Source organism: Trachypithecus francoisi, unplaced genomic scaffold (genome assembly GCF_009764315.1).
Source record: "Trachypithecus francoisi isolate TF-2019V2 unplaced genomic scaffold, Tfra_2.0 Lachesis_group13, whole genome shotgun sequence".
Classification (NCBI taxonomy): Eukaryota; Metazoa; Chordata; class Mammalia; order Primates; family Cercopithecidae; genus Trachypithecus; species Trachypithecus francoisi.
This window is the reverse complement of record NW_022681458.1, coordinates 43,604,262-43,617,283: the sequence shown is the minus strand read 5'-3', so window position 1 is coordinate 43,617,283 and position 13,022 is coordinate 43,604,262. Positions and strand designations below refer to the sequence as shown.

General features: G+C 37.7%; 1 protein-coding gene across 1 annotated transcript in view; it reads left to right on the top strand.

The window, feature by feature from the left end:
- Positions 1-13,022, top strand: part of PLCL1 (phospholipase C like 1 (inactive)) — a 358,935-nt gene that overhangs the window by 307,028 nt on the left and 38,885 nt on the right. Inside the window, exons 4-5 of the mRNA XM_033230742.1 lie at positions 3,382-3,457; positions 6,253-6,362. Coding sequence (XP_033086633.1) covers positions 3,382-3,457; positions 6,253-6,362 — 186 coding nt within the window. The remainder of the gene's footprint in view (positions 1-3,381; positions 3,458-6,252; positions 6,363-13,022) is intronic.

Genomic DNA, 13,022 nt, shown 5'->3' with positions numbered 1-13,022 from the left:
CTTTTATTTGCTTCATTTTAAATATTTAAGGAACTCGAGAATTAAAGGAAATAATCTTCATTCTAGTTAGCAACTATATATGTAAGAGCAATCTAATTTACAAATGTACCAAGTTTAATAAAACTCATCTTGTTTTAAATGATCTGAAAAGATGAGCCACTGCAGAACCATAAAATCAAAACCCAGTTGTTGTTTTGCTTAGAAGGAAAGTAAGAGCTAGAGGAATTATTCCAGTGTTCTGAAAAGGAGAGGACAAAAAAAGTCTAGAGTAGTGTAGCTTTTTATTGACTTACATTTTCTCGAGCAATAGCTTCTCCAAAGTTCCTAACTCCTTCCTGAAAAAGCAGAGGACTCAAGGAAATACATTTCTTCCTATGTTTCATATGAAAAAATATTTATCATGGTTGGTATGTGTTGTGAATTGGACTTGGAGGGAAAAGCAGTCATGGCAAACTTTATTTCCATGATGCTTAATTTGATGAATGTTACTTTATTAAGTGTTTATCACCAACTTGCACTTGCAATAGGAATTCTACACTTTAATATGGTCTGCTCCTCAAGAATGCCTAGATTCTAGTCTAAATTATTTCACTAGCTATTTGTGTGGTTTTAAGCAAGCTAACTTTTAGCTCAGTTTTTTTTTTTTTTTTTTTTTTTGTCTATAAAATTTGGTTGTCCATGATAGGCTGTCTGTAAGATGACTTCTAAGTAGAAAGATTTGGTTCTAGGAATTTAGATCTAATTCAGGATAAAATGGGAATCTGTGAAAGATTTTTGAGTCCTGATATGATGAAAGTGCATCTTTTCAGTATTATTAAATAATTACATTGACTCTGCAATGATTCTGGGCAATTAGTTAAACTTCTTACTGGAAAGAGCTGGAAGGATAGTTTCTTCACAAACGCTGAACAATTTAATCCATCTCTGAGTAACAGTATCACTGCCCCCTTCAGTAAAGTTTTCTTTTAAAAGACATAATTTTACTCTTAACTGGTAACTTGACACACCCCTGCTCTGGATAATCTAATGCATAAAGTAATGTCAACCTTTATCTGGGTAAGTCCTCTATTCTTTTAGAGACAAAGCCCTGACAAGGAAATAAGATCCATTAGGACAGATTCATGTGACAGAACCAGAGAAAAGCTCTTTGTATTACTACAACAGGCAAAGGCAACTAGCAGCTCAGGCTGAGACATCAGATATGTAAATCAGGCCACTGCCAGATTCTATGGACTGAGTCAACCCAGCCGTCATGGCTGAGTCGTGCTGACTTCCAGGCTCAGGGATTATCTGAGGACATCTTCTCACCTTCTCTGCTTGGCTTTTGCGCTTTGTGTTTTATTTACATCAGTAAGTATCAGTTAGAGATCTAGGAAGGAGATGAAACTCAAATCGACCATTTTTTCTCCCTGACAACTTAGATAAATTACTTAGTTGAAAGGAAAATTTGAAATTTTTGACTTAAATTGTGGTTTGGATTATTGGTGCATTTTAACTATTCATCTCATTTGTTTTTTCTATAGCTACTAATAATTGAAAGCTGACTGCAGAAAATAGAATAAATTTATTATTCTCGATACAATAGAAGCTGTTGACATAGAGAAAATTGAATGCCCTTATGAAACAATTTCACATGAGCAATGATTTTATGTTCTGAGAGTATTAATGATGAAATATGTGAGGGCACAATTTGGGACTTTTATTACTAAAAGATTTCAGGTTATTTCTGAGGAATCTCAAAGAGAAGCTTGTTTTGAGGTAAAATTATACTTGATTATCTCTTTATGAGGTTTATTAGACAATGAGAAAAACAGAAACAACTTGTACTACGGGGTTAACAAAGACTTATTTGGGGGCTTTTGAAAAGAACTTGAACTATAAGGTTTTGGAGTATGTTTTGATCCTAAATTTATTTGACCTCAAATAAGCATGTAATCAAGTTTTAACATTTGTTTTACTTTCTGATGTTTGAGTATTATATTTCTATAGGGGTAATCCTGTTAAAAGCTTTATGCTTATTTTTCAGTACTTAATTTGAAAGAGAATTAAGAGCATACAAAATTACAGAAAAATGAGGAAGCCTAGAAAAAAAAAGAGTGGAGAAATCTAGAGACAAAAAGAGAGATGGGAGTTCAAAAAGATAATTACAAGTTTAAGAAGTGGTCAGTAATAAATAAAATGTTTTATTGCACACACATATGTGGGTAGTAGAGAGGGAGAAGAAATCAGTATCACAAAAGTAAAACAGGGAAAAAAGGTGATTATGTAAATGGATGGATGCATCTGGGAATACAAAGCTGAATAAGATTGAGTCCCTGCTCTACTGGAATTACAATTTACTGGAGAAGCAACAAGATGGAAGACTATAGGTAAACAATAAATTATAAGATAGAAAATAAAAAATTCCATGAACAGATTGAAAAAATAGAATGTTTTGGGAATATGGGGAGTGAGAAGGAGACAGAAGGGGAAATCAGGGAACTAATAGAGAAGAGGGCACTGAAGTGAGCTTTGAGGCCTGTCAGGATTTTGATCAGGGGAGATGGCTTAAGAAGGCTTCCCTAACAGAAAGAAATGTGTGGGAGGAGGAACAAGTAGGGTGCGTTTAGAGAAGCGTGATTCATCCATGTCAAATGAGACTTAGGGGAACTGGAACACCATAGCTCTAGGTTAGAAAAATTTTACTTCATTCAGTAAGCAAGGGAGAAAATGACAAAGCCGGGAATTAGTTAGTACTGTACTTTTGGATGATGATTCTGGAAGTGGCATTTAGGAAGAAGTGAGATGGGAAGGACCAGAGCCTGCTGGTAGCTGAGTGGGACTTCAAACCCACCTTTGAGTGCTACACAGGGAGCTTTGAGAGAATTTGGAGAAGATAGGAGATACTTCATTTTTTTGGTTGGAGTGGGGTGGGGGAGAGACAGGGAGGATAAAATGGAGCAGATAATGTTTTTAAAGGTGACTTTGCTGCCTCTGGAAGGATAAACAACCCTATTCTTGTTCTCATTGCTATTATGTTCCAATACCACTTGCCTTGATATTGCAGTAATCTTTGGTGTTAAGGGAGTGGAATTAGGTATTTATGATTATGACCTGGGACATAAGGAATGTGTGTACATTTATTCGACAGCTACTTATTTGGTGCCCACTGTGTGCCAAGCATGTTACACAAAGGAGTAATCATAAGGAAGGTGACACTAGCCTCAGTGTTAGGATGAATGGGGATTGGAACAGAGCTCATCCTTCCCATCCCATCTGTTTTGGTGAGACTATGACTTCCTGTTACTGGAGTTATCACGTGGGTCTTTCTGTATGTCATCTTCCCAATGAGCCAGTTCAAGGATTCTGACAACTACCTTTTTGATGTTTGTTTTGTAACAGATGATTCAAGAGAGCCGGTTTCTCATAGAAATGGCAGACACAGTCCAGGAAAAGATTGTACAGTGTCAGAAAGCAGGTAACTGTTTTTAATTTTTTTCTGTTTCTTTTTTCTACTTTGTTTAGAAACTGTAATAATTCTTGGTAGATTTTTTTTCAAAAACTTTCTGCTGCTTCTCTTAAAATTCAATTATTTTATGGCATTGCTTAACTGTACTTTAAGTTACATTTTAGTCTTTGTTTAGTACAGACAAAATCCAAGTGATAATAGGTGGGTTATATGTGAGTATACAGGGTTGGGGTGGTATCTGAAGATGTCTAGAGGGATGAGGGATGAATCTAGTTTTGTTGTCTGGAACCCCATCAAAACCTTCTACTGCTGGTATTGAAGCTGTGGTTCCATACAGTCCCTTAAAACCCACTTTAATTTTACAATTGGAACCAAAATCCTATTAATCTTCTAGGCTTTTGCCCCATTACTAGTTTTCACTTTAGATTTAGATTTGTTGTTTCTTTTTAAGTATGAGAGGAGTCACATATCTGTGAGAGTGCACTTGTTTATTTCTGTTCACCTTCATCCACACCCTTGTGCTTTCATCTTCTGGATCCACAGCCTTCTCTATCCACACACACGATAATGATGATAATGATTATGATGAGGAAGACGACAACAGTAGCAACTGCTTGATACATATGCGTATGCTATACCAAGCACACAGTTTTACTCATGACAACTCTGCAAAGTAATCATCATTATATCTGATTTATAGATGAGGCACCTGAGATTCTGAGAGACTGAGTGACTTACCCTAGGTCCCATATCAACACGTGGTGGAGCTGCCCTTTGAATTGAGACCAAACTTTTAAAATGGTGTTTTTCACTGACTGACCAGCAGGCTTAGATGTTTCTGTTGACAGGAAACACAAAAATAATAATACCTGATACTTACTTGATGCCAGGCACTGCTCTGAGATCTTTATATGTATTGATTCACTTAAACTTTTCCTCAATCCCATGAGGTAAACCCACTTGTTAACCACATGTCACCAGTGAAGAAATTGAAGCCCAGAGATGTCAGGGTCTTTCCTAGACTCACATAGCTAGTAAGTGGTAGAGCTGGGCTCCATGCTCATGTTCTTTACTATGCACTATGTCTGTGATGTTAGCACCAGGAAAGTTAACGTGGTCTTAGGCTACATTAATAAAAATATAAAAACTAGAACAAGGAGAATGGTGGTAGATCCCTGACCTCATGTGGGCGTCTCCAAGCTTTTGAGTACATGTTCACTCCTGGAGACAGGTTCCCACAGAGCTCAGCTCCAGGAAACTGGGCAATGCAGTGGGCTTGCTTGGATGCCGTCCTTAAAGAAGAGTTTCATTGGTAAGCTGAATATGTTTGAATGGTTAACCTAGAGAAAACTTGAAGGGATTTTACCCAATATCTTTCTTCAAATATCTCAAAGCTTGCACTGTAGAAAAGAGTTTAGACCTTTTTGGTCTGTGTCCAGCTAGCACCAAGGAGTAGAAGTTCCAGGGAAGAAGAAGTTCCAGGGAAGTGATGACTCGATATCAGTCATAGCTTTCAGAAGATGGAATGAGCTGTTCATAAGAGAATGTGACTTCCATCTTTTTTTTTTTTTTTTTTTTTTTTTTTTGAGACGGAGTCTCGCTCTGTCGCCTAGGCTGGAGTACAGTGGCCGTATCTCAGCTCACTGCAAGCTCCGCCTCCTGGGTTTACGCCATTCTCCTGCCTCAGCCTCCCGAGTAGCTGGGACTACAGGCGCCCGCCACCACGCCCGGCTAGTTTTTTTTGTATTTTTTTAGTAGAAACGGGGTTTCACCGTGTTTGCCAGGACGGTCTCGATCTCCTGACCTCGTGATCCACCCGTCTCAGCCTCCCAAAGTGCTGGGATTACAGGCTTGAGCCACCGCGCCCGGCCGTGACTTCCATCTTTAAGGTGCTAAGACAAAGGCTGAAGAAACATGATGGTGATGGTTTTCATAGTCTTCAAGCTCAAGTAGATGGTTGAGCTAAAAATACTTTAAGGTCGTTTCCAAATCTGAAACACTTGGGTGTTTCCCAGAATGGTATTTTTTAAAAAGTCTTTTTATTTTTAGTCAACATTGCTAGTTACTTATTGTTATCTATGTGGGCTCCAGGGCCTACTATTAAGCCACAGGAATGGTTCATAAAGAAAAACAAGACATATGCATTCCTCACATATGGTTGCCATGGACACATCAGACCATTTCATGCATAAACCAGGAAGAGGACAAACAAGGTCGATGTAACCTGTTGGAATAATTTGCTTCTTACTTATTTACTTAATAATTTTTTTTAATTTTTAATTTTTGTGGGTACAGAGGTGTATATATTTTTAGGGTACATGAGGTGTTCTGATACAAGCATGTAATGTGTAACAATTATATCATGAAAAATGGGGTATCCATCCCCTCAAACATTTCTCTTTTGTGTTACAAACACTCCAATTATAATGTTTTAGTTACTTTTAAGAGTACAATTAAATTATTATTGATTATAGCCATCCTGTTGTATTATTAAATACTAGGTCTTATTCGTTCTTCCTATTTTTTTGGACCCATGGAATTTACTTTTTTACTTCTCATGACATTTTCTATGGCTCCTGGCTGTTTTAAATGCAATTTAGTCCAATGCATTGACTATTGTCAATTTGTGCATAAGGACACTATTGGTGGGATGAACAGAGTGAAAAGGATGATTCAATTTAGGGGTTTGGAAATTATGAGAAGACAGGAATGTGAAATTATATTTTACTGATAATGTTTTCATTATAAGATGCCCATTTTTCTGAGATATATACTCAGATTTCTTATTCATTCTTTCTTCAAAGGGATGGAGTTCCATGAAGAACTTCATAATTTGGGGGCAAAAGAAGGCTTGAAGGGAAGAAAACTCAACAAAGCAACCGAGAGCTTTGCTTGGAACATTACAGTATTGAAGGTAGATGAAACATTCAGAAGTCCCCTGTGCCTTTACTTTTCTCCTCCTCATCTCTCCAATGTGTAGAGAAATGTTAAGGATTAAATATGATGGTTTGGATTTTTTAACCTCTACTTTAGATTCAGGGTGACATGTGCAGGTTTGTTATGTAGGTAAACTGCGTGTCACAGGGGGCTGCAGTACAGATTATTTCATCACCCAAGTAATAAGCATAGTATGCAGTAGGTAGTTTTTTGACCCTCTGTCTCCTCCCACCCTCCATCCTCAAGTAGGCCCTGGTGTCTGCTATTCCTCTCTTTGTGTCCATGTGGTCTCATTGTTTAGTTCCCACTTACAAGTGAGAACATGTGGTATTTAGTTTTCTGTTTCTACATTAGTTTGCTTAGGATAATGCCCTCCAGCTCCATCCATGTTGCTGCAAAGGACATGATCTTATTATTTTTTATGGCTGTGTAGTATTCTGTGGTGTATATGTACCACATTTTCTTTATCCAGTTCACTGTTGATGGACATGTAGGTTGATTCCATGCTTTGCTATTGTGAATAGTGCTGTGACAAACAGACATGTCCATGTGTCTTTATGGTAGAAGGAATTATATTCCTTTGGGTATATACCCACTAATGGGATTGCTGGGGTCAAATGGTAATTCTATTTTAAGTTCTTTGAGAAATTGTCACATTGCTTTCCACATGGTTGAATGAATTTACATTCTCACAAGCATTGTATAAACATTCACTTTTCTCCACAACCTTGCCAGTATGTGTTATTTTCTGACTTTTAGCTATTCTGACTGTGAGATGGTATCTCATTGTGGTTTTGATTTGCATTTCTCTAAGGATCAGTGATGTTGAACACCTTTTTATATGCTTGTTGGCTGCATGTGTGTCTTCTGCTGAAAAGTGTCCGTTCATGTCCTTTGCCTACTTTCTAATGGGGTTGTTTAATTTTGCTTGTTAATTTAAGTTCCTTATAAACTCTGAATGTTAGACCTTCATTGGATGCATAGTTTGCAAATATCTTCTCCCATTCTGTAGGTTGTTTGTTTGCTGTCTTGATAGTTTCTTTTGCTGTGCAGAAGTTCTTTAATTAGGTCCCACTGTCAATTTTTGTTTTTGTTGCAATTGTTTTTGGTGTCTTTGTCATGAAATCTTTGTTAGGTCCTATGTCCAGAATGGTATTTCCTAGGTTAGCTTCCAATTTCAATCTTCTGCACATGACTAGCTAGTTGTTCCAGCACCACTTATTGAATAGGGAGTCTTTTCTCTATTGCTTGTTGTTGACTTTATTGAAGATGACATGGTTGTAGGTGTGCAGCATTATTTCTGGGCTCTCTATTCTGTTCCATTGGTCTATATATCTGTTTTTATACTAATACCATGCTGTTTTGATTATTGAAGGCTTGTAGTATCGTTTGAAGTTGGGTCATGTGACGCCTTAAGGAATGTGTGGCTTGATCTCTAGGTTCATACTCTAGGAGATGGGGAGCTGCATACTGGAATTGACATGGTTTTTGCCTTAATAAGGCAATGAGGTTTTCGGTGCAGGCAGGGTACAGCCCATCTGTGAGATTAATTTGCCTGGTGTGCGTGTGTGTGTGTGTGTGTGTGTGTTACTCACATGAACACTTACGTTCAAGTTAATATGGCTGTTCTTATTTATGGAAAGAATAATGACAAATGCTTCTGGGGAAGATTCCAACACAAATGATTTCGAAGAGACAAAGTACAGAATATCTAGGGCCATTGAGGATTTTTATTTTAAGAACAGTTCCTATAAATACATTTCTTTTTGCAAATAGCTTTGGAAGTAATTTTCTTGAGAATATGATTTGCTGTCTGCTGCACATTAATTTTAGGATTTTGAAGTAAATATGCCACCTTTTATATTTTCTTACATGAAAAGAGAAATGATTTAGGCAGACAGAATATATTCTTGATCGCTAAATGGGAGAAAAATAGCTACAAAAATTAATAATTGCTGACATTTAAAGAGCACTCATTTTGTGCTAGGTACTGTTTTATGAGGTTTATATGAATTAACAATTTAACACTCACACCACCTCAGTATTGTTATTAATCTCATTTTACAGGTGAGAAAACAGAGGCATTGCAAGTCTGTGTATATTTCCTTAGGCTGCTCAGCTAGTAAATGGTGGAACTAAAGTCTGAGCTCAGGTAGTCTGGCTCCAGACCCTATGTCTTTAACCTGTGCTGCAGAGATACTGCACATGTTTATGTGAAAGTGTTAGGTTAACTGTAAAACATACTACAAATGTCTATTAAAAATTCAGTCCACAAGTGATAAGCCCCTACTATGCATTGGGCTCTGTGTTAGGCATTGGGGATACATGGAGATCACGAGATACAGACTCTGACCTCATGAAGTTAGCAGTCTGAGGCCAGTGGAGGAGGGGAATGGATAAGGCATCATTTGCTTAAGGAGCAGGGATGACCTAGAGCTGTAGTGTTAAAGAGGTGCTTATTATAACCCTAGATTATAATGTGGCAGTGTGAACCCTGATATAAACACTTTATGTTCAGGAGGTTTTATATGGGCTTGTTAATTAGGGATCCAAATAACAAGAGGATTACCTGGGTCTCCAAGACTAGTCTATAAGGAGAGACAGACATATAATAATGGCCATCGATTGTTCAGCACTTAATTTGTGATCAGCACTCAAGGCTAGGTACTTTATATGCATTTCCCCTTTCTTCCTTGCCACAACAGTGCAATCTTGCAACATGACATGCTGACTCTGGTAGGACTCTCTCCATCTCACAAATGAGGAAATTGAGGCTTGTGGGGGGTTGAAATTTCTTGCCTGGAGTCACACAGCTAGTAAATGGCCAGCCTGCAATTTTAACTCATGCCCATGGTTCTATCCACTACAATGTTCTGCCTCCTCTAAAACTCCATCCATGTGGCTGAGTCCCTGTATTAGTCTTTTCTCATGCTGCTAATAAAGACATATCTGAGAATGAGTAATTAATTTATAAGAGAAAGAGGTTTAATTGTCTCACAGTTCAGCATGGCTGAGAGAGCCACAGGAAACTTACAATCATGGTGGAAGAGGAAGTAAACATGTCCTTCTTCATATGGCAGCAGCAAGGAGAAGTGCTGAACAAAAGGTGGAAAAGCCCCTTATAAAACCATCAGATCTTGTGAGAACTCACTCACTATTATGAAAACAGCATGAGGGTAACCTCTCTTATGATTTGATTACGTCCCACTGGGTTCCTCCCACAACACATGGGGATTGTGGGAACTACAATTCAAGATGACATTTGGGTGGGGACACAGCCAAACCATATCAGTCCCATTGGGTCCAGGCAGCCTAGTGCAGAAATAAGAATGCAGTCCCTGTGTGATTACCTGATAGTGGTGAGACTAGCCAAGTTATGTTATCTCCCTCAGGGTGGTAGTAATACTTACATCCCAGAGTTTGTGAGAATTAAATGAGATAATACATACAAAAGATGTAAGTCACAGTGCAGCAAACTAGACAGTATATATGTTAGCTGTTAGTTTTGTTTGTTTGCCAGGTGAGGATGAACATGGAGGAGCTAGTTTTTGTTATTTTTGTTTCTTTGTTAACTTCTGACTTAAGGCCACTTAGTGTTGTCAGAGATTTGTTAATGTGTCTGGTTTAGTGACAGAAGCTTATTGCTAGATGTGATTGAGCAAATGCTGTTCAAATTATTCCAAGATAAAGCTTTTCAGACAGAATTGATCTTCTATTATTATAACTCACATACTATAGCTGCTGGTATTTCAGCTTGAGCACCAGAGTAGTGGACTACTACTCAACAAGAGTAGAGAATATTTCCATACTTCCTATAGCTCCTTTTTCTCCTCCATTGACTTTGGGGCCTGTTAATCTGGTGTCCTTTCCTCAAGAACTGGACAAATGACCTCCTCTGAGTTTGAATTGTTAGCTGAGAGAAAAAGAACCTGGGCTCTGCTGAAGACTTTTTATTCCAGTGGTGCTGCTCTAAGAAGACATCTTTTTCTATAAGATTCTTCCTTTAGTTCTTATGCCTTAGATCTGAAACACTTGGTTCCTACTTGATTCTCTAGCCTTGCTATTGGTTTTCTGAGCTCCTCAAAGTCTTTTAATAAATACTCTTTGTTTATAAGTTTACTAGATTCAATTTACCCTTGCTTCCAGTTGGTTGAATGATTAATAACCATCCTGGAAAGACATAATCACTGAATTAGGAGGCTGTGGCATGACTTACCTATACAATTCTGCATTGCCTACTGAAAAAGTTTCCTTATACATGATTTAGACTAGTATTCCCCACTATCTAGAGAGAGAGAGTGGGAATTAACCAATACTGGTTAAATATGTTGGTTTATATTTCTAAAAAATATTTAATTCCAGTGTAATTTCCAATAAGTAAGGAAGGAGCTGGAAAAAAATGAGAAATGTGCCCTCAGCCAGTTGGGGGATTGACAGCATGGAGTGGTGCAAAGGGGCATAGGCTTTAGAGTAAATTGAGCTGAGACTGAAAAATAAATTGTTTAGTGTTGTCTGCAGTTCAATATTACATTTATCTGATATTAAAAATGACAGGGAAGCTGAAGAAAAAATTGCAGAAAGAAACATGACTAACTCTACAATATAATGAATAAGAATTATAATTACAGTGTCCAAATTGTTCCAGAGACCAGGACTTAGTATTTAGCAAGGAAACTGAAATCCAGGTAGTTCTGGAAGATCCCATACTTTTGTTTTTCTTTAATTCATATTCTAGCACCTACATGGGTCCAGTGTAGGGACTTGCTTAGCGTATGTTTTGCATTTTTCCACACTTTTGCCATATGTTTATATCCAACTGTAGCAGTAAATTTCCTCTTCCTTTCTTTCTTTTTCACTATTGTACACAAAATTGGTCTCCTTACATAGCCATTGTATTTAGGATGATAGGATGACTCAGTCCTCTGTACCTTTTCAAGACAATCACTGAATCAAAATAACTCCATTCCATTCCACCCTCACATGTTAACAGACCTTTCCCTCTGTTTCTTCTCCATGATGTCCTTCAAAAATGAGTTTTGTGTCTTAATCTGTTTGTGCTGATATAATAAAATATCTGAGACTGGGTAATTTATAAACAACAGAAATTTATTTCTCACAGTTCTTGAGGCTGGGAAGTCCAAGATCAAGGCAGGAGTGGGTTTGGTGTCTGGTGATAGCACATTCTCTCCTTCCAAGATGGTGACTTCTTGCTTCATCCTTCAGAGGGGAGAAACGTGTCTCCTCAAATGGCCGAAGGGAAAGAAAGGCAAAATAAGGGAAAGGGCCTAGATAGTTCCCCTCAGCCCTTTTATAAAGCACTAATCACCTCCTAAAGGCCTCACCTCTTGATATTATTGCATTGGGGATTAAGTTCAACATGAATTTTGGAAGGGACACAAACATTCAAACTATAGACATTTGGTTGTTAGCATAATATTAAAATCTCACAATGGAAATTTTTCCTGTTTTTTTAAGGCTTTGAGAAAGGGATACTACAACTTCACTTACATAGCCAACATATTCTAGTACGTTGTTAGTAATTTTGGAAGTGTTTCACTCATGAGAGTTCTGAGGATCTCTTGGGAGCAAGATGTGGACTTACACTATATCACTGATAAAATGCTATTTGCAATGAAGTGGAATTCATCTAAAGTCTTGAACTCTATCCAGAGTGATTTGACTTTTTAAGTACAAAACCAACTGCATTGTAAAGGTGATCACATCTATAAAACTGAAATCAGAAAGAACCCAAGGGGAGCATTCTAGTGAGCTTTCCCAATATGTATTTTTCTAACTTGTCCTGTTGGCTACTTTAAGAAACTAAATTTTATTACTTTGTATTTTTAAAGATTTTATGGAAAAATCCATTTTAGCAGGCTGGAGAAGTGTCAAGTACAGATGTATAAAAATAATACTAAAGAAATATAATTAATAAGTATTTATTACAAAGGAAAAACTATGAAGTAGGCAATCACTAGGGCTTAAAGAAAAAATAAAAGGGCTAAGAAGTAGCTGCCCTTCTTATTTATTCATGAATTTCATTGATTACTAGTTGAATAACAGGCAATAAATAAAAAATGAATGAAACTATTACCCCTTCAATGGTCATTCCTATTAAATATGTATTTACACTCTTCCTGGATAGATTTCCAACTTATAATTTAATGCATTCCAGTGTGTGCCATGATTCTGGGCTGCTTTTATAAATTTATATTTAGTATATGTGACTATTATTTTTCCTCCTAACGCTTTTGCCTTTTATCACTACTTGAGCCTTTGCTCTTTCTGCTTTTATCTAAAACATTTTCAGTTTCCGTGGGAAGAGCCGAGATTGAAGCTTCTCACTTCTCCATGTGTAGTTGTGTTTCTTTTTTTTTCTTTTCTTTTTTTTTTTTGAGACAGAGTCTCGCTCTGTCGCCCAGGCTGGAGTACAGTGGCGCGATCTCGGCTCGCTGCAAGCTGCGCCTCCCGGGTTCACGCCATTCTCCTGCCTCAGCCTCCCGAGTAGCTGGGACTACAAGCGCCTGCCACCTCGCCTGGCTAGTTTTTTGTATTTTTTTAGTAGAGACGGGGTTTCACCGTGTTAGCCAGGATGGTCTCGATCTCCTGACCTCGTGATCCACCCGTCTCGGCCTCC